Source organism: Marmota flaviventris, chromosome 2 (assembly GCF_047511675.1).
Source record: "Marmota flaviventris isolate mMarFla1 chromosome 2, mMarFla1.hap1, whole genome shotgun sequence".
NCBI lineage: Eukaryota > Metazoa > Chordata > Mammalia > Rodentia > Sciuridae > Marmota > Marmota flaviventris.
In genome coordinates, this window is record NC_092499.1 from 112,397,695 (window position 1) to 112,418,681 (window position 20,987).

The following is a 20,987-nucleotide window of genomic DNA, read 5'->3' on the forward strand; positions in this document are numbered from 1 at the left end:
GTACTGGTCAAAAGTCACTCATGTGTACATAGGGATGTATATATGTTATGTGAGACTGTCCTACATTTGAGAATCCACACCCATATCATTTTACCTTCCCATCAGCATCAGTGATCCAGAGTTGATAGTAACAGAAATTAATTGGTCTGAACTATATTTATTTGTTTGCTTGCTTACTTGTTTATCTATCATTCATTCATTCATATTGGGGATTGAACCCAGAGGCAGTTTACCACTGAGGTACACCCTCAGCCCTTCTCATTTTTATTTTTGAGACAGGGCTTAGCTGTGTTGCTAAGGCTGGCTTGAACTTTTGATTCTCCTCTCTCAGCCTCCTTAGTAGCTGGGGTTACAAGTATGCACCACCACATCCAGCTTGAGCTATCCTTTATATAAGCATAGAATTTTTAAGTTGATAATCTGGTTTTAGCCTTAGATTCAGGTAGTATTATTTGGGAGATCTATATCCTTGAATGAGTTTTGCCTCCTCTACAAAGAAAGAAGTTCTGTATTTATATAATAGTGCCTTTGCACAAAATGGGTGCTCAGTATCTATTAATTTATTTATAGATTTAATTCTCTATTTTGCCAAATTAGTTATTTAAAAGGTAAAACATTTATTCATTGTAGAAAATGTATAAACAATAGAAAAACACAAAGAAGAAACCATCATGCAGCAGAAATCCCTGATAATCCTAACTGCCTAGACTGAAGGTAACTCATGCTAACATTTTTGACTTTGTTTTGTGTGAATATATGTGCACTTTTTTATTTTGATAGAAGTGGAGTTGTGCTGTTCTTTTGTTTATCACGTTGTGTATTATTCCCTGTCTTCACCTTCAGTGGCTGCTTCTTAGAGGCTTGGTGATTTGGGAGGCAGGCTGTCTGTAGGAGCATCTCTGCTTGTCCAGGTTTTGCCACCTCCAAGGCTCAGCTTCTGCTGCTCCTGTTCTGAGCCTTCCCTTAGCAGCTTCAGCACAGCAGCATTTATTCCCTGCTTTGTTTCAGAGGAGGATTCATGGTGCCTTCCTTCTTATGAATGTGTTCTGTCTCCTCAAGCAGAGGGTGCATTCTCTTTCTTTTTCAGCTGCTGTGGCTCTCATCTTAAAATTCTAGGGCTGGATTCTTTCACTGTTTTCTAAAAAGTGCAGTCTGGGTTTCCAGTGGGGGGCCTTGGCCACAGCTGGTCATTTCCAGCCTGATCTCTGTCACTATGGGTTCAGGAAGAGATGCAGAAATGAACCATATGTTATCCCAGGAGTACTAGGCAATTTAATGCTTCTTTGCTTTTGATCTTATTGAAATACCCTATTCTTTCCTTGCCTTGTCCCTCCCCTTTCCAGGTATAGAAACCGGTGCTTCTTGAGTAAGATTTCAGATCAAATGTTGTCTTCTGAGTTTAGTCAGAACGGCTTCTCCCTTCTGCATGTGTGTAGCTCATTTATACATTTCTGGTTTGTTATATTAGGTAATACGTTTATTGAGGGGAGAAATTAGCTTTTTATATCTTTGTCCCCTTTAACACCTAAGATAGTCCGTAGCATTTTGTAGGATTTGTGGGATGAATGATTGCTTTCTGTGACATTTTTGTTTGGATTTTGTCAATTCTGATTTGTTAGGATAATATCAAATGCAAGTTGTGACTTAAACAGTGGCTAACATTCATTGAGTACTTATTATGTGCTGTTATGTTGTTCCAAGTACTTTAGGTGTAGTAGCTTGCTTAATCCTTATAATAGCCCTGTGATTATTATAATAGCCTTTTAATTATCATCATCCTCATTTTACTGGTTGAGTAGCTTATTCAAGGTCTCCTAGATAGTAAGCAACAGAATTGGGCTTTAAATTTGGACAGGTTGCCTGTATTCCTGACCAGTGCCCCATGCTGTGAGCTCCGGGCCAGCCAAGACTTTGACCACTATTAATTTGTTTATGGAAGTTCATGGGATTGGAGTTACTTGAATTTTTTGCCTCCCCCAATGTGTTGCATTCATGTCATATTTGATGTTTAGAGCAAACCACAGGGTGCTCACCCTTAACCTCTTAGGAAGATTTGCCAAGTAAGAGTTACTTTCGGGGCTGGGATTGTGGCTCAGCGGTAGAGTGCTTGCCTAGCACCAGTGGGACCCAGGTTCGATCCTCAGCACCACATAAAAATAAAGGCATTGTGTTGAGTCCATCTACACCTAAGAAATAAATATTTAAAAAAAAAAAAAGAGTTACTTTCTTCCTAAAGTTTAACACTTGAAATGATCATTAGAAACATTGTAATTAAAATGTCTGCTATTGTTGTTCTTAGGATGGGGGTTCTTTGGATCAAGTCCTGAAGAAAGCCGGAAGAATTCCTGAACAAATTTTAGGAAAAGTTAGCATTGCAGTGAGTATGTTCAGTTGTTCTTCCAAGTTCTTTCATTTATAAATTGAGTTGGTAGGGAATAGATGAGGTGGGGAGGAAGCCAATGAAGGGAAAGTTTATTTTAAAACTGGGATTTTTCTCACTATCTTTTCCCTATCTAGAGTCTAGATACAATATCTCTTTCTCTCTCTCTCATTAGAATGAGAAAAGTTACTTTTTATATGTTAAAATCTGTGTCTGAAAAACAAGACAAGGTTTTGAGAAAATCCCCATTCATGGTATTAGAAAAGCTCTGCTTTTCTAAATTGCAGATTTAGAAAAACTTGAATTCACACGTAGTGTTTTTTAAAGTTGTTTAATTTTGAGACAATTAGGTTTACTTAAAAATAACACTTTATATACCACATAAAAAGATGATTGCTTGATAGGACAGGTTAACACAGTGAAACAAAAGAACAAAAAGGGCTGGGATGTAGTTCTGTGCTCACCCAGCATGTGTGAGGCCCTGAATTTGAGCCCTAACATCGCCAAAAAAGAAAAAGGATAAGGAAGGATGGCAAATTTACTAATGATGTTTGGTGAAATATTTTCTAGGTCATTTTAAAATAGATTATTTTACTGAACATAACTATTTCCATTTCCCATCTTTTTACATTCCCTTTCCTCTAGGTAATAAAAGGCCTGACGTATCTGAGGGAGAAGCACAAGATTATGCACAGAGGTAAGAAATTACTTGATAGTTATTATGTTCTGAATTTCAACTGAAATCAAGGTTCTTGTACCATCTTTTTGTGTGTTTCATTTTGTTTTGGGGTAAAAGCCTTTGAATTATGCTTTTAGTCTTCATGACATGTTTTTGTGTAGTGTGGTGGCTGAGGCAGCGCCTTTCACCTGTCTGGTCCTGGTACGCGCCTGTCCCTCCCGCCGTGTGTACTAGCCCTCTGGTTTTCCACAAGGAGCTCTGCCATCATTTCCATTAAAGGGTGGGAGATTTCAGATCAACCTGGAATAACCAGCTTTCTTTTCCCTTCTGACTAGTGCAGCTCCCACCTTCTCAAATCTTTCTTTTTGGCTTCCCCAGTTATCTTGTGTATACCCAAGGAGCTGCTTGGTAAGCCACACGGGTCTGTGCAGATGTCTTTGGTGGAGAGTTCACCACTTGCCCAGCCAAGAAGGGGAAGTTGTTAGAAGGACTCTTGCCCCATCGAGCACTGCTGTTATGGCTCAGCCTGGCCAGCTTTTCAGATTCCTTTTTCAGATTCCTGCTCTCTTGGGTCTTTTCCAGAAGCCCTGGAGGAATTAACAATAAGGCATATCTTGATTCCTGAGCAAAAAGACAGTGGATGATTTGTGGAAACCTGAGTTAGGGTTAGAATGAGAGAGCACAAGTCTCCCTAGCGTCTCTGTCTTCAGGCTTCCTCACTGCTAGTAAGTTCTATCTCTGGTCTAACTGTTGTCTTTCCTGATGAAACTTAAACTCCATTTCTTCTTATTCTGTTCTTGAGAAAAAAATAGGGAAGAGTAAAAGGCTTCTTCTCTGCTTTGAATTTTCATTTGTTCTTATTTGTTATTTGTTTGCTGGAGAGAGCTTAGTGATTATTTCAAGTCTTTTTTTTTTTTTTTTGGTACCAGGGTTTGAAATCAGTGGTGCTTAACCCTGAGCTACATCCTCCACCCTTTTTATTATTATTATTATTTTAAATTTTGAGACAGGGTCCTGTTAAGTTGTTTAGAACCTCATTAAGTTTCTGAGGCTGGCTTGGAACTTGGTGTTCCTCCTGCCTCAGCCTCCTAAGTCACTGAGATTACAGGTGTGTGCCATTGCCTGGCCCTCAATTACCTTTTACTATATAACAAACTTAGTAGTTTAAAACTGCAACAGTTTGTTACTTTCCAACATTCTGTGGGCTGGCAGATTGACTATCCTCTGATAGTCTAAAGCCCTGGCTTCTTTCAGTGCTATCTTTGGGTTTTCAGCAGCAAGAGCTGGTACATCACAATATTCAGGCACCTTTTAAACCTCTGTTTATGTCAGGTTAGTTGATGTCCTGTTGGTCAAAGTAGGTTGCCTGGTCGAGTCAAGATTTAAAAGCAGTGTGAAGACCCCGTTTCTTGTTAGAAGGAATGACCAGTTTATTTTCACTCTTTTCACAGTAATTAAAATTCAGGTTCAAATCTTATATATGCTACTTACTGTCTAACCTTGATTGAATTAGTTAGCTTCCCCCAAACTCAGGAAAACAGAGGCTCCCAAAAATGTTGTAAAGATTAAGACAATACAAAGCACTTGAAATAGTATTTGACACATAGTTGGCACTTAATAAATGTTAACTGCTGCTTAGTAGATGGATTAGTGGGTTATTTTGGGTGGGTACTTGGGATTGAACCTGGGAGTACTTAACCACATCACCAGCCATGCACTCCCCCACCCCCCCTTTTTTACTGCAGTGTCTTGTTAAGTTGCTTAGAGCCTTTCTTAGTTGCTGAGGCTGGCTTTGAATTGTGATCCTTCTGCATCAGTGTCCTGAGCCGCTGATTACAGGTGTGCGCCACTGTGCCCTGCATGGATTAGTAGAGATTTTTAAATGATCACCAGTGCTGGGTGCAGTGGCACATGCCAGTAATCTCAGCAACTTGGGAGGATGTGGGAGAAAGATCACAAGTTCAAGGCCAGCCTCAGCAACTTAGTAAGGCCCTAAGCAACTTAGTGAGACCCTGTTTCAAAAATTTAAGGACTAGAGATATGACTCAGTGGTAGAGCCCCCCTGGGTCTAATCCCCAGTACCACCAAGTAAATAAATAAATAAACAAACAAATAAATAACAAATTACCAGCAACAGAAACCATCCTGGCTTGGTTTAATTTTCTTAAAACTTATGCATTAGAAGGATTCTGAAGAAGCTGGAGAAACCCTTTTTTTTTGGGGGGGGGGTACTAGGGTTTGAACCCAGGGGCACTCAAACCCTGTTTTGTATTTTATTTAGAGACGGGGTCTCATTAAGTTGCTTAGCACCTCGGTGTTGCTGAGAATGGCTTTGAACTTGTGATCCTCCTGCCTCAGCCTCCTGAGCTGCTTGGATTACTGATTTGCGCCACTGCATCCTGTTTAAAGAATCCATTGAGGGCTGGGGTTGTGGCTCAGCGGTAGAGCAATTGCCTAGCATGTGCAAGGCCTTGGGTTCGATCCTCAGCACCACATAAAAATAAATAAAATAAAGGTCCAACTACAACTAAATATATATATATATATATATAAAATTCATTGAGAAGCTGAACCTATAGACTAGTTTGGCAGGAAGCAAGGCTTTGCTGGTTGGGGAGCTGGTTCACTGGAGCAGAAAAGCAGCCACCCTGGTTCACAATTACCATAGTGCTGCTGCTGCTGCTGCCTCTGGGCCTGTTGGCTCTTTTCACTCTTACTGTGGGGTGGGGTGGGCTGTGGGTTCACCAACTCCTGAACCTAGAGGGGGTCCAGGATCAGTGCCTCTGAAGCATCTGCTCCCACAATAATTATGAAGGTGGGCTGGGGATCTAGCTCAGTTAGTAGAGCACTTGCCTCACATGCACAAGGCACTGGGTTCAATCCCCAGCATCACAAAAACAAAACAAAACAAATAATTATGAAGGTATCAGGGGACACTATTCTTTCCTGCTGAGTGTTGTGGGCAGGTTGACACCTCATTTTCAAGACTAGCTTAGGAACTTAGGGTTTTAAATTATTAGGTTGGAAATGATTTCTAGATGTGCTCTGCTGTAAGTAAAACTAATGTACAAGAACAAAAAATAAGTAAAAATAATGAAAAATTGTTTTACAAAAAGAATTCAGTGTTCACTTCAGGATCCTTCAAATATCACTTCTCATAGAAACTTCCAAATTATGACAACTTGATTAGAATATTTCTCTTTAGGGATATGCCATTAACATAAAGCTAGGCATGCCTGCATTTGAAATTAATAATAATAATAGTAATAATGATTATTATTATTTTGTGGTGCTGAGGATTGAACCCAGGGCCTTGTGCATGCAAGCCAAGCACTCTACCCACTGAGCTATATCCCCAGCCCGACAATTATTTTTTGATGAGGGGAAGTACAATAATGGTATTTAAAGGAAGACCAAATGATTTGGGGTAGCATTTGGATATGGTTTTTCCAGCTAGGTGGTAGATACCTTTCTTCAACTGGGTGAATATGTCCTGGTCCTAGTGTGGTACCTTGCCTTGTTGTAAACATGGCCAGCTTTCTTACATATGTAGCATGTCTACAACAAATGGGAATCTAGAGATAAGCAGGTTCTCATCATTCTTTTTTTTTTAATTGGCGGGTGGGTAATTGGGTTTAATCCCAGGGGCACTTAACCACTGAGCCACATTCCTAGCCACCACTCTCCACCCTTTTTTTAAAATTTAGAGACTGTCTTGCTGAGTTGCTTAGGACCTTGCTAAGTTGCATAGGTTGGTTTTGAACTCACAATCCTCCTGCCTCAGCCTCCCTAGTTGCTGGCATTATAGGCATGTGTACCACTGTGCCTGGCTCATCCTCATTCTAGAGTGACTCAAGGGTTTCTTGAGCAGGATAGGTACCGCCAGCTATTCTGGATTTCATCCATGGTGAACTGGTCCCCTGTAATGTCTTCTGGTATTGTCAGGTCATTGTATTCTCTTTCCTCTGGGTATTCAAAGAGAGAAACAATCCTGTGGCTTACTGTGGTACATGTGTTTTATGGCCTGCTGATCAGGGCATGGGTGTGAGGTCTATGACCACTCTGGAAGTATGAGTTTCTTTTTTTAGATTTTTTAAAACATTATATTTATTTTTTAGTTATAGGTGTACACAGTATCTTTTTGTTTTATTTTTATGTGGTGCTGAGGATCAAACCCAGTGCCTCATGCATGCTAGGCAAGCGCTCTACCTCTGAGCCACAACCCCAGCCCCTGGAAGTATGAGATTCATCTGAAGTCTCTGTATGACTTTCTGGTGAATGGCCATAAATAGGTAACTCTATATGCTCCTCACCGCTCTCCTCATAGTCTCTTCCCCCATCTGAGACAAGTAATTCATATTTGTAAAATATTTATAGAATACCTGCCAAGTGTAAGATACTGGATGAATCACTATGGAGGCCATAAAGATGGCTCATAAATGAATTGTGTCTTCCAGAGGAAAGATGTATCTACAGATGACACTAGTATATGGTGGAACATAACCATTGTCATTTTTATGCATGAATCATTACTTTATCAACTTTCAAATAGAATATGATGTGACATAATTTATTAGTCAGAATTCTTTGGTTGTGTCAGAACTCAAGAATGTGTTCGCTTAAGTCACCACGAAGTCTGAAGACAGGGATGAAGATGGGGTTGAAATGACAGCCTCAGAATTCTTGTCACCTCTTGGCCTTGCTCATTCTAGTGTGGGTTTGTTTCCCTTTTAGGCAGGTTCTCTTTACTGAGGACTGGATGGACCTCACTGATCCCAGACATATTTAGACCTTAGTGCTCCCTATCCCAGAGAGAGAATTTCACTTGATCTCCCCAGCATCCCGATTCCTACTGGACCCACTGGTTTACTCTGATTGGCTGTGGTGGGAGTGTCTTTCCATGATGGGCCCATTGCTGTGCCCAGGGCCCTAGAGGGTAAGCCACTGTGAGTTACATGCTCAGCACCTTGGTGGGATCAATGATTGACACCCTAGCAAAAAGTCTTGGTGTTTGAGTAGGAATATATCCCAAATAAAAAATGGGGAGGTTCTTTTTGTTTTGTTTTGTTTTACTAGAAGATAGGAGGAGGGGATGGATGCCGAAAGCAAGCAAATTTTAAAAAGGGAAGGAAAAAAAGTAGGCAAAGAATGTAACTCAGTGGTAGAGTGCAGGCCCAGCATGTGTGAAGTCTGGGGTTCCAGCCCCAAGAAAAAAAGAAAAGAAACGTTTTTCCATGAGAAATACTTTTAAACATTGGGTCAAAAAGACAAAAAAAAACTATCAACATAGGGTCAAAACAGTGATCAAGCAGTTGCAGCAAGAGTGGGCAACTGGTCCACTTGCCATGCCTGGGCTGCTGGCTTGATTTCATATGGATTGCAAACTAAAAATGGCTTTCAAAATTTTGGAACATGTGACAAATGTCCATTCAGATTTTTGTGTCCATTTTATGGACATTTTATGAAGTTTGTTGGAACACAGCCATGCTTATTTGCTTAAGTGTTATCCATGGCTGCTTTTGTGCTATCATGGCAAATTGAACAGCTGCCTTTGAAAGAGACGACTGTGTGGCTCACAAATTGAAAAAATAATTTACTCTCTAGTCCTTTACAGAAAAAGCTTCCTGAAAACTGAGGTAAGAGAAAGAATTCCCTGAGAGAAAACTTTAGAATTTAAGCACAAAACTTAGCTTTGATTCACCAGCTTTAAGTTCTTGAGGAAAACCTGATATATGACATAGGTTGGAAAGAGTATTTTTTTTCTGACCCTGGACCTCTGAAAAGAATTAGTCATGATCCCCAGCTCTGAGGTTGGGGGTGGGGGAGAAGAAGGAAAAAAGAGAAAGAAAGGAAAAGGGTTAGGGGAGAGAGAGAGACATTTAGTGTCAGTTACAAAAATTTCTCTGTGGTGTTTCTTTTTACTGTGGTAGATCAAAGGTCCATTTCAGCTCTGAGTTAGAGTTTGAGGTAGAGAGGGTGCTAGGCTGTAGCCTGTCTTATGCTATTTAAAGCAGTGATTTATATCACCACCATGCCATTCCTTTTAGACTACTTTAATTATCAAAGCCTCATTTTGATCAAGACCCTGAAGAAGCATTACATGAATTAGGTCAACAAGGATTCCATACAACTTAGCTTGTGAATTATTTGTGCCTTAGAGTTGCCAGCTGATAAATATCAATACATGCTAAGAACAGTTTAAAATTATGCCTTGTTTTTCTTTTCCGTTCACAGACTCTGTGTAACCTGCCTGGTCTTTATGCCCAGTATTGAATTAGTAGCCTGGGTCTATAGCATACTGAGAAAGCCAGCCTGGATTTTTAAGGAGATACAACCAATAATCTGAGCAAGCTGTGGATGGATTATACCAGAATGGCTTAGACCTTGGGGCCATCCTGCTTGGAATGCACTCCAAAAGAGTCCCTGATGGCTAGGATAGAGAGTTATGTAAAACTGGGGATTTCAGGTCAGAATGAGATTTAAGGCTTTTGCAGACTGTTATGAGAGTGTTCTCAGTTCCTAGCTCCTGCGAGAGCTGAGTTTCCAAAGTATCTCAGGTGGCCCAGCAACAGCCTCTGCCTTTGGGGTCCTTAGCAAATTCTTCACCACTTCGTTCAGGTATGCTGGTGCTAATAGGCAAGATCTGAAGTGGATCAAGTTGGTTGTTGTCTTGTCGTTTTATGGCTGTTTGCAGCAGATTGGCACATGATGGTTTTTTGAGCTGCAGAAGCTGCAGTTCTTACTAGACACTGTCCTGTCTGCCTTGGCTTTTGTGGCCTCTTGCAAGGTTTCCCTGAGCTGGAAAGTCAGGGTGGCCCTGTCTCCCCCCCCCCCCACCTGCCATCTGGCCTGAGGCTACATCCAAGGTTCCTTCTCAAGTAGTCTCTGTGTGTGCCAAGGCATATCATCTGCTCCCTTAACTGGGAGGTTGCCCATCACATGCATGCAGTAGCCCTTCCTTTGCCTACACATCTCATCCCATAGCTATGTGGAAGACAGCTTCAAGAGGACAGTGAATTGACACGCTGTCTAGACTCCCCTGCCTTTTGCACAGAGAGAAACAGCTAACCATTCTCTTGGTTCGAAATGTCTCATTCTCTCTAGAATAATCTCAACTGCTAGACTCACAGGGATGGATTATAGTTGCAGATGAGTTTGTCTCAAAGTTCCTCAGGAGAGGCTGACAGGATGGGAGGAAGAGTGCTTCCTCATATCCCTTTTGGGAAGCATCAGAGAGGAGGTGGTATTTGAGCTGGACTTGAAAACATAGGTAAAAGTGGCATGTGTGGCAGTGTTGGGGGAAGGAAGTCCAGGTAGAGGGAAACACAAAGGCAGGAAAACAGACTTATCCAACAGGAAATGGCAGTCATTCGAGTTGTCTAGAACACAGGGTCCCTGATGGCTTGGGGCAGAACAAAGTAAGGATAGTTGAAATACCAGGGAGGGTCTTCACCGCCATGTTCAGGGGCTGGGTTTTAGCATGGTAACAGGAAGCAGTGGAATCTTCCTGCACAGGGAAGAGAGGTTAGCTATCCTTCGAGGAAGAGGACTCTGGCTGCTATGGCCAAGGTGATCTAGAGTGGAGAGAGATCACTTAGGAAGCTGCTGCCATGGCACAATGGAGAGAATGTGGGTCTGAGTTAGGATAACGGCAGAATGAAGGGACATGAGGGGACACAAGGGGGTGAAGTAGTCAGGGTTTATTCTAGATGTCTCTGGAGAGCAGAGATCAGGTACTGGGGTGGAAAGGGGGAGAAGTGGCAAGCAGACTTGACTCTGTGGCCCTTGTCGGAAGTTGTGGTAAGAGGGAGCTGAGGCTGTACCTGGTGACCCCTGGAGAGCTGTGTCCTATTCCCTCCTGCACCATAGAGCCTCATTCTAAGGGAAACCTGGCTGGAACTACCATTATCTTTAGTTATAGATTTCTGTAACTTCCTGGAGGGACCTGCGCCCTAAGAGCTGGTTTGATTTAGAATCTGGTCACCTGATGAACTAGGGGTAGATTTTATTAACCACTACCCAAAGCAAGGGGGGAACCTGGCTCATGATGCCCAGTGCTATAGAGAAACAACAGGAGAATCTGTGGTGCATCTCAGCTTGAGGGTGGGGGCCAGCTTAAGGCTTGATGATACCAAATTAGAGCCAAATGTGGTGAACGTTTCTATTTGGAAGTACACATTTCTAGGTTTATTGTGGGAGTGAAGTTCTTACTGCCCCACTAAGCTGTGAACATTGCTGTTAGGTGGTGGTGGCTGCCTCTGAATACCTGGGGAGCTGATGCCCAACAAATGGCCTCAGATCCACTGTGTCCTCTCACTTTTATATCCTGGCTGCTGATGGAACCTTGTGGAAGGCTTCTAGCTCCCACCCTACAAAGAAAAAAATGGTGGTTATAAATGAAATAAGATGGGAAATGAAAGGGTATTGTTGAGGCCTGGTGATTGAGTACATGGTTACTATCTCTATTTTTGTATTTGGATCTTTTCAGAGAAAATATTTAACTAAAAGAAGGTGGCGTACATTCTGGCCTAATAAATGACTTACAGGTTAATAACCCCCAGGATTCCAAAGAGACTGAATCTTGTGGACCAACAGTTACTAGGTAAATAAATAAATAAAGAATTAAAAAAAAAAAAAAAACATATAAAGAACAACAACAACAACAAAAAAAACAGTTACTAGGGGTGGTTCCCGTCTGGGAGCTGGGCTTTGTCCTAGGCAGGACTGTTGGCTACAAGTCACAGAAACCAAAATGAGCCAGTATTAACAGAAGAGAGGATTCCTTATAAGAATCTAGAGAGTCCTGAGGGAGCCCAAGGGCTAGACGTAGTCTGTGCCCAGGAAGGGACCAGGACAGGGACCTGAAGGCCACTAGAATCCCAGGCAACCTCTGCTCTTTGCTTCTCTGTCCATGGGTAGAAGGAAGGCAGCAGCCCTCAGCATTTAGCCTGCATTGAGTTTCTTCCAGACTCAGCCCAGGCCACTTGCCAAGTCCTTGAACAACACAGCAAAAACTTACAGCCATTGGGGCTCCTCCCTAGAGGTTTAGGAGGTCATTCCAGGGATGCATTTGAGCCAGGCAGCCCTTCCCTTGCTCCCTGTAACCAGAAGATTAGGAGGATGTTGGACATGTGCAAATAGGGAAGACTGGCTTTGAGACTAATGAGCAAATGATTCAGACATGCAGAGGGTACCAGGGAGCCATGTAGATCCTCCAGGTATTGATGGGGATCTTGCAGGCAAGAGCCAGGCTGAGAAGGAGCCTCATTCTTTATGTCACTTGGGTTTTTTCTCAAATAAATGATAGCTTTTTTTCCCCCTCCTAGCTGAAGAAGCCACTGAACTTTAAAGTCTGTGCTTTCCACGTATAACTTCTTCATTTATTGAGTGCTTAGGACTTGCCAGACACAGTCAGGTAGGAATTACTCTTCCCGCCTAACACCCAAGGAAAGGTTCAGAGAGGTTCTGTTACCTGGCTGTGGTCAGCTAGTGAATGGTGGAGTTCAGATTCAAACATCAGATCTCACTACTCCAAAGTTAGTGGTGCTGTCTCCACACCACAGAAACATCCTATTTAATGTAATTTATGGAAAGGATCACTGGGCATTAGGGTTCTTGAGGGTTTTTTTTTTTTTGTGGGAAGATATTGGAGGTTTAACTAACCAAATCTCAGGAAGGATAGAGATGCAGTTTGTTGACTTGAGGGATAATTTTGTCGAGGAACTAAAATGCCATTAACTCTTATGCTTCCATTAGAAGGTACTTATAAAAGACATGGGTAGGGACCGGGGATATGGCTCAGTGAGTGCTTGTCTAGCATGCCTGAGGCCCTGGGTTCAATCCCCAGCGCATGCTTGCGCGCACATACACACACACACACACACACACACACACTCACTGTTGTTAGCTCTTTTTCTCATTTGTTTCTCTTTCCATGTTGGCTCTATTCTCTCAGGCCAGCTGCCTCTCTAGACTATAACCATTGCTTCTGGCTTCACAGTCTCCTACCAGAAAGGGATGAGCTCTTCCTGGCTTTATCTTGCTAATTCTGAGGGAGGGCTCTGATTAACGTGGATGGGTCAAGTGCCCACACCTGCTGGCAACCCTTGGAGGGGATGGGAGGTACAAGTGGCTCAGCCTGGCTAGGGGCTGCCCTGTGTTCAGGGAACAGGGTTCTCTGATCCTCATTCTCCACAGTGGGTGTGAGGAAAGAGAATCTTCCCCAACCGTGTGCATGGAGGGGAAACGGGGCTCCTCAGTAGACTAACCAGGGACTGCCCCTTATGTGTCACCGGACACTTCATTCTAAGAGTTCTGAGTTTGTTCCTTAGGGACCTGCCCAGAGCTAACTAGGAGTGACTGGTGAGTAGCCTCCTCACCTTTTTTTCTGGACTTCTTGATGAAATATGCTGAGCTGTGACCCAGGCACAAATCCTGGGTCACCTTAAACATACTGGCCTTACTACAAATTCTCTTAAATTCTCCATTTAAAAATTAACAGATTTCCATGTGACTTGTCCCCTTTTACCAAGGTCTTTTCTCTCATTCTGTTGAGCACAATTAGCTTTCATCAGGTCAAAACAAGTTTTGAGCTAATTTCTGCTCTTGAATAGCATATGAAAAGAATCCAAGTTAGTAAACATGGTGTTCTTGTCAGTAGGTGGTTGATTGGCTCTTTTTCTCCTCCCAGGTAACCCAAATAGTCTGGAGAGGGAAATGTGCTGCTAGAATGTAGGCTGGTTGGTTGATTGGTTTCTTCTAATTCTTATCTTTCCTTCTTGCTTTTTTTTTTTTGTACTGGGGATTAAACCCAGGGTCCTCTGTCACTGAGCCATATCCCCAGCCTTTTTTATTTTGAGACAGGGTCTCCCTAAATTGTGAAGCCTGGCCTCAAATTTGCAGTCCTCCTTCCTCAGCCTCTCAAGTTGCTGGGACAGGTGTGTGCCACTGCACTCAGCTGAATGCAGGTTTCTTTTAATGGAAAAAGGATACTTTTTGATCTTTGGTGAGAGACTTCATTGTGGATTTCCCTACTGTAACTTGGGATTGCTCTGCCAGGTGTTACTATGGGGATATTAGAAATGTGTCAGGAAATCTAGGGCCCATAGCTTTTTCCTTTACTGTCCCGCTTTCTTTTCCCTTCTTTTATTACATCCCCCTCTCCTTACCCCTGCCCTTCTGAGTGTAACCGCTTTGAATGACATGTGCTAACAAAACCAAGCCCTGAACTCTTTTGCATCTTCATTTCATGTTTAAGTGTCAGATTTTGTTCCTTTTGGTCCAGGGATGAGCAGTGAATTGTCAGGGAGGGGTGCATGAGGTTAGAGAACAAAAACATTTCAAAACTAATGAATCTTGGAGGGGAAGGAGGGAAAATTTTTCAAATGCAATTGCTGGGCTTGGTTGTAAGAATCTTGAAAATGGAGGAGATAAAATTAGTGGCTTGTTAGGACCTGACAGGCATGCTCCTCCTCCCAGAGCTCCCTGCTGGAACACGGTTGTTCATCAGAAGGAGGTGGGAAATTAGCTCTAGTTCCTGTTGCTAGCAGGGCTCTGCAGTTAGATGTGTTGGGAGGGAATGGGCTGTACTGAGGAAGAGCCATCATGCTCACTTGCTAAACCAGGGCGTAGTGTTTTCTCTCACAACCAGATTTGCAGGATTTCAGCATACCCCAAGTCAGATGTGGTTTCCAGAAATAGAGCTTATTGCCTCTGTAATGAGAGTGACTTCTTCCCCAAGCCACAGCTTCCTAATAATGGCTTCCCTGAACTTTTGGGGCACAGCTCCTGGTGGTTTGCCATGAGCTCTGCTGCCTGGGCCCCGACTATCTGGGTTCTGGCAAGAACACTCCCTCAGGATTCTAGAACCCTCTCCCTACTGTACAGCCTTGCTGGGACGACTCCATGCTGAGCCTTATCTCTCCTCATCCATGGGCAGGGGCTCATGATGCCTCCCTCACACCATTATGATGAGGATTAAAGAAGAGAATGTGTTAAAAAGACCTGGACTCATATGTGCCCCAGAAATCTCCCTTGCAGCTGGAGGTGTATACCCAGTAGTAGAACAGTTGCCTCATGTGCCCAAGCCCCTGGATTTGATCCTCAGCACAGTAAATAAATAGATAAGTTTTTTTTTTTTAATCTCATTTGCTTTTTTCTTTCTTTTTTAAAACCTTCTACTCTCACTTATCTAAGATCATCTTGCTTTTGGATCCAGCCTTTGTCACAGATGGGCTAGTCGGGCTTCCATGTGTCACTCTTGTTTCTCAGTGGGCCCTTGCTCCTTGCCTTGCACTTTTCTGATTTTCTTGTGCTTCCCACTGCTCTCTTCTGCCCTTCTGCTCCTCCTCCATGCTCATCCATCTTGTCTTAGAGAATGCAGCTTCCTTCAATATTACCCAAATCAACAAGATGACATTGAGGAGCCAGGCATGGTGGCACATATCTGTATTTACAGCGACCTGGAAGGATGAGGCAGGATATCATAAGTTCAAGGCCAGCCTCAACAACTGAATGAGACCCTGTCTCAAAATAATAAAGAGTGCTGGGGATATAGCTCAGTGGTAGAGTGCTTTTCCTAGTATGCATTTGTTCCCCAGCACCACAAATAAATAAGAAGAAAGAAAATGACCTAGATGGAATCTGCTAGAGGTCTGCCATGCACCTTGGGTTGTCTGTCTGCTGTGCCTTCTCGGCTGGCTTCAGAAGGGTGGCACTGATTCCAGGTGCTTGGTAGAATTTAGACCATATCTCTGTCTGGCTGTCACCAGCATACCTGTGTGCACATACATGTTCTTGTTATTGTTGGATTCCATCACCCTGCCCCTTGAAGACAGTACCCTTTTTATGTATTGCTCCATGCAGGCATGTTATAAAAGTATTTGTAGAATAAATGGCCCTCAAATTATTTATCCAAACCCTTGTTTTAGAGTGGCAAAAAAAAAAAAAAAATGCTCAGAATATATGCTCTTAAGGGAAAATTCAGGGGGCTTTGAACAGTGGTCATATCTGGGGTAGAAGATTTCAGAAGAAAATACTTTATTCCCTTTATTTTTTCATACAATCTCCTTGTTCTTATATGTGTACTTTGTTTTGTGGTGTGGGGGAGTGAACCACTGCCTTACACAAGCTGGGGAAGCGCTCTGCCAACCCTCATCTGCTCATTTTTGGGGAAGGAGGGTTTGCCCATTGTTGCAGAGAAGGAGCAGCATTGGGTATCCCAACTCAGCATCTTGTGGGATTCCTGGGAAAACCCACCAACCTGGGAGTCTAGTGGGTGGTGGATGCTTCTTCCAGAATGTAGTCTGGCCTGCTTTTTGCTGAGGCTGCTCACATCACTTCTTCATATTGAAGGATGAGAAAGAGAAGCTGAGAGTCAGGCATGGTAGCACACGCCTGTAATCCCAGTGGCTCAGGAGGCTGAAGCAGAAGGATCAAATCTGAGGCCAGCCTCAGCAACTGAGTGAGATTCTGTCTCAAAAATTAGTAGGGCTGGGCATGTAACACCCCTGGATTCAATCCCTAGTGGAAGAAAGAGAGAGAGAGAGACAGAAACAGAGACAGACAGACAGACAGAGACACACACACTGAGGTCTGGAAGAGGCCTGAGGGACTGGGCCTATCATTTGAACCACCTTGAGAGATCTGTTAGGACAGTGTGGGAGGAAGCCCAGATAAATCCCCCTGGACTCCAGGAACGAGGCAGTATCTCATGTTGGGAAGAGGACTCAAAAGAAGCAAGCAATGGAGGTAACAGAGGGGGTGGAAAGGAGGATTTTCAGATGTCGGGACCAGCAGAAAGAAGGTGAGGAGGCGACACACCCTTGTACAGTGGCAGTCTGAGAGGCAGGCCAACCTGGACTGGGAGTAGGTAGCTGAGGAGACACCTTGAGGGTGAAGAATTGATGGAAGGCTGAGAAAGCCAGGAAAAGGGTCTTGAACTGTGCTCTGAGGCAGAGGGTGAGCCATAGCAGCAGGGGCTCTGTCGTTGGAGTTCTGGTTGCCACAGACAGGGTGGAAGGGAATGGTGGGGAGGGGCTGGCTCCAGTGTGAAGCTGTTCCAGGTGCTGATAGAGATCAGGAAGTGAACTCTGGACCTTATCTGACATCATATACTTCTTTTCTGCTTCCAGAGGAGTGCGGTTTGGCTGGGGCTTCCTGAGGGTGGGGTGGGGAAGGAGAGCATGTTCTGGCTTGGCTGCTCCAGCAGCATACTGGAGTTGAGTGAGTTGGTGTGTCCAGGTCACCAGGAGGGGCCTTTGCAGTGCATCTGGCTCCCAGATCCTGTGTTCCAGCAGGGAAAACCCTCCAGGGGATCCCTTTCCTTCCCTCCACTGCCATAGATCTCTGCAGCCTCCCAGGCAGTGTTGTTGCTGGGGTGGGTGCAGGGAGCTGGAGATGACAGTCTGGGTGGTGGTGGGGGAGCAGTGTTATGTAAGTTTGAACAGGAGGCTTGCTTGCCATGTGAGTAGAAATCAGATGCAAGGACAGCTAGAGGCAGTGCAGCCACTCGTGAGCGCAGCTGCACCAGAGAAGGGCTGCGCCAGCGGAGGAGGGCTGGGGCCAGGAGGAGGAGAGGGGACACCTGGTTCCATGAACTGCTGGCCTGGGAGGGCAACCTGTGAAATCATCAGTCTGTATTCCTCTGGTTCAGTGTGCTGTTTATATGCTGTTCTTGATCACTTTGATCCTGGTCTTCATTTTATGTTGTTTCAAGAGCTGCAGTTGTCACCACTTTACTGATGGCACATTACAACCCAGAGAAGTGAAATCTAGCTCAAGGCTGCACGTAGAGCAGGTGACAGGACCAGGATTTGAATACAGGCCTCCTGCCCCTTTACCCAGTGCTCCTTTCTAGCTCCCAAACAAGGTCTCACAGACCACACCACACAGGCCATGGGAGCTTTGGGGATGGGTGAGGGAGTGTGGCTGGTGTGCTCAGCACCCAGAAGAAAGGCTGTGGCATGTGGTGGGGCGTATGAAAGAGGGGACTCTTGTGGGACTCATGTTGGACTGCCTATCTGTCCCTACGTCCCAGGAGGCATGTCACACACCTCCCTCTTCCCAGTTTGGTCCTATTTTGTAGTGTCCTATTCCATATCCCGAGCAAGTGGTTTCCAGGAATTTGTCCTCTGAAAGTGGCACTGAAGGATTTTTCCACATGTTCTATTATAGGATCCTTATTACTTTCAGTAAAGCTGCTGGGCTTGCTCCTTGGCTGAAAGTATTTGTTGGGACCTGTCCTACACTAGGCTGGAGGAAGGAACAGTTAGTTCCTCATCTCCCAAAACTTTTTCGTATAATTCTCCAGAAGGCCACATGCTCCCTCCCTCTCTGTCCCAGTCATTACCAAGTGTTCTACAGAGGTCTACCCTCACCAGCCATCATAGCTGCACCCTTCACTCTCTGGTTTCATGTATTTTTATTTTCTTCATGGCCCATGAAACTCCCTGAAATTACACATTTGTTCATTGATTTATTCATTGTCTCCTCACACTAAAATTTAAGCTTCGTGGACAGTGGGGACTTGATCAGTTTGTTCACCTCTGTGTGCCTGGAAGCTTGCAGAGTGCCTGCATGTGGTTGGTTCTCTGTAACTATTAGTGACAGAGAGAGCTAAAGAATATGGCAGCAAGGCTGGTGGGGGGCAGATAGGTTCAGATGTCAGAAGGTCTGGATTCTGCTTCTAGCTTTACTCAGTTTTTTTTTTTTTTTTTTTTTAAGAGAGAGAGAGAGAAGAGAGAATTTTAATATTTATTTTTCATTTTTCGGCGGACACAACATCTTTGTTTGTATGTGGTGCTGAGGATCGAACACGGGCCGCACGCATGTCAGGCGAGCGCGCTACCGCTTGAGCCACATCCCCAGCCCTTTACTCAGTTTTTGCTCTGTGACCTTGAATAAGCCCCTGGACCCTTTGGGCTTAGACCTTTTGTCTCTACCATGAAAGGCAGAACTGGATGCCCTTTAAGGCCCCTCCTGGTGTCTGTGCCTTGACACCTGTGGTAGGTTGGCGTTGCCCAGAGGTTTGGGAAGGTCTTGTCTCCTGTGCTCCTTGCGAAAGCCTGACCTGGATCTGAATGCTGTGTGTGGAGACATGATGAGGGCTGGGACTTAGAAAGAGTACGCCATGGCTGTGTGGGTATACCTGTGTATATGCTAGCTTGCATGTGCACATGGTGAGTTTGGATCTGTGCATTGGACAAGAGTTTCTGAAGCATCTCCCATGTGCCCAGCATTGTCTGGCTCACATCTTAGAGTGGTGAAGAGGGCATCCAGCCAGTGCCCTGCTGGAGCTGTTGGTGGTGGAGAGAGGCAGGAGATGAGTTGTGTGGGAGAGGGGTTTGCTGAGAGATTAAAGGTAAATTTTTTTTTTTCCAATTTGCTCTTGGAAGGATACTCAAATAGACCTGTTAGAATCTGTTGATTCATGTGGAAGAGTATTGAAGGGAAAATAATGAAAATGTTAATAATTGCTCTGGCAGGTTGGAATTATTTGTGGCTTGGGTTTTTTCCTCTGATTTTTTCCACATGTTCTATTATAGTGTCCATATTACTTTCAGTAAAGATTCCCTGTCATGCTGGGGTTGTAGCTCAATGGTAGGGCACCCATATGCCTGGCATATAGGTGGCCCTGAATTCAATCCATAGCATCACACACACACAAAGATTCCCTGTCATGGTTTAGGATTTTTCTCCTGACATTGCCTCCCCTTGAGTGACTCTCTCACTGTTTGTTGATGTCTGCTCACAAAACCCTGGCCTGGGGACTCCAAGTCCCAGCCTGGGTTTTCCCACCTGTAAATCAAGACAATGACCCTGGTCTGTCCATTTCACAGTTGTCTGATCAAAGGAGATGGTAGGAGAAAAGACATGTGAAAGGTTATTGCTCTCTGCTGACAAAGGGCCAGTGGCCTGTTATTGGTGGCAGCAGAAGGTGTGGAATGTGAGATGGTATTGTGAACCTAGGGACGTGAGTAGACCTTATGCTGGCATATTGCCTTGACTCTGAGGAGCATCTTTCAGGCCTCTGAGTTCTCTGGCCTTGAGTAGCTAGGGGCTCACCTTGACTAACAGAGCAAGTGTAGGTGAGTTGACTTTTAGGTAAGTGACTTCAGTTAAAGAAAATCACAAGTCAGCACCCACTCCATGCTTTGTGCTTGGTATAGAGGTCAAGAATAGAAATTCCTGCCCTTATTAAGTCTTTGATCTGCAGCCTCAGCGAGCATATAGTTCTTGCTATTTATGTTTTCTGCTTCTCATACCTTCCACCCATAGATCTGTGTCCTGCCAACAAGGATGGTTGAATGTTTTAGTTAGCTTTTTTCAGTACTGGGACTAAAAGACCTGACCAGAACAATTTTAAAGGAAGAAAAGTTTATTTAAGGGCTTACAGTTTCAGAAGTGTTAGTCCAAAAGATGGCCAGCTCCATTCCTTGGGGCTTGAGGTGAGGCTGAACATCATGGTGAAAGTGTGTGGCAGAGGGAAGCAGCTCACATGGTGATTAGGAAGCAAAGAGAGAGACTCCACTTTCCAGATAACAAAATGTATACCCCATAGCCATGCCCCTAATAAACCACTTCCTCTAGCCACACCCCACCTGCCTCCAGTTACCACTCAGTTAATCCATCAGGGATTAATTCACTGATTAGGTTAAGGCTACACCCCAATCATTTCTCCTCCAAACCTTCTTGCATTGTCTCACACATGAGCTTTTGTGGGGCACCTCACATCCAAACCATTAACATTGAAGCAACAGACTTTCAAATCTTGACTATTCATGAGGACTGACTCCTTTCCATGGGTCGTTTGGCCAAGCCTGAATCCTTAAAGGGTAGAAAGAAATCTACTGACTTTTTGTCCTACTTTTCCAGCAGCTAATCATTTCATTCCCTGACAGTCCTTCCTGGGACCCTGAAAAAGGGGGG

At 44.0% G+C, this 20,987-nt stretch overlaps 1 protein-coding gene across 1 annotated transcript in view; it reads left to right on the forward strand.

Annotated features, from left to right (window-relative positions):
- Positions 1 to 20,987, forward strand: part of Map2k1 (mitogen-activated protein kinase kinase 1) — a 76,599-nt gene that overhangs the window by 45,842 nt on the left and 9,770 nt on the right. Inside the window, exons 4-5 of the mRNA XM_027924176.3 lie at positions 2,300 to 2,377; positions 3,026 to 3,077. Coding sequence (XP_027779977.1) covers positions 2,300 to 2,377; positions 3,026 to 3,077 — 130 coding nt within the window. The remainder of the gene's footprint in view (positions 1 to 2,299; positions 2,378 to 3,025; positions 3,078 to 20,987) is intronic.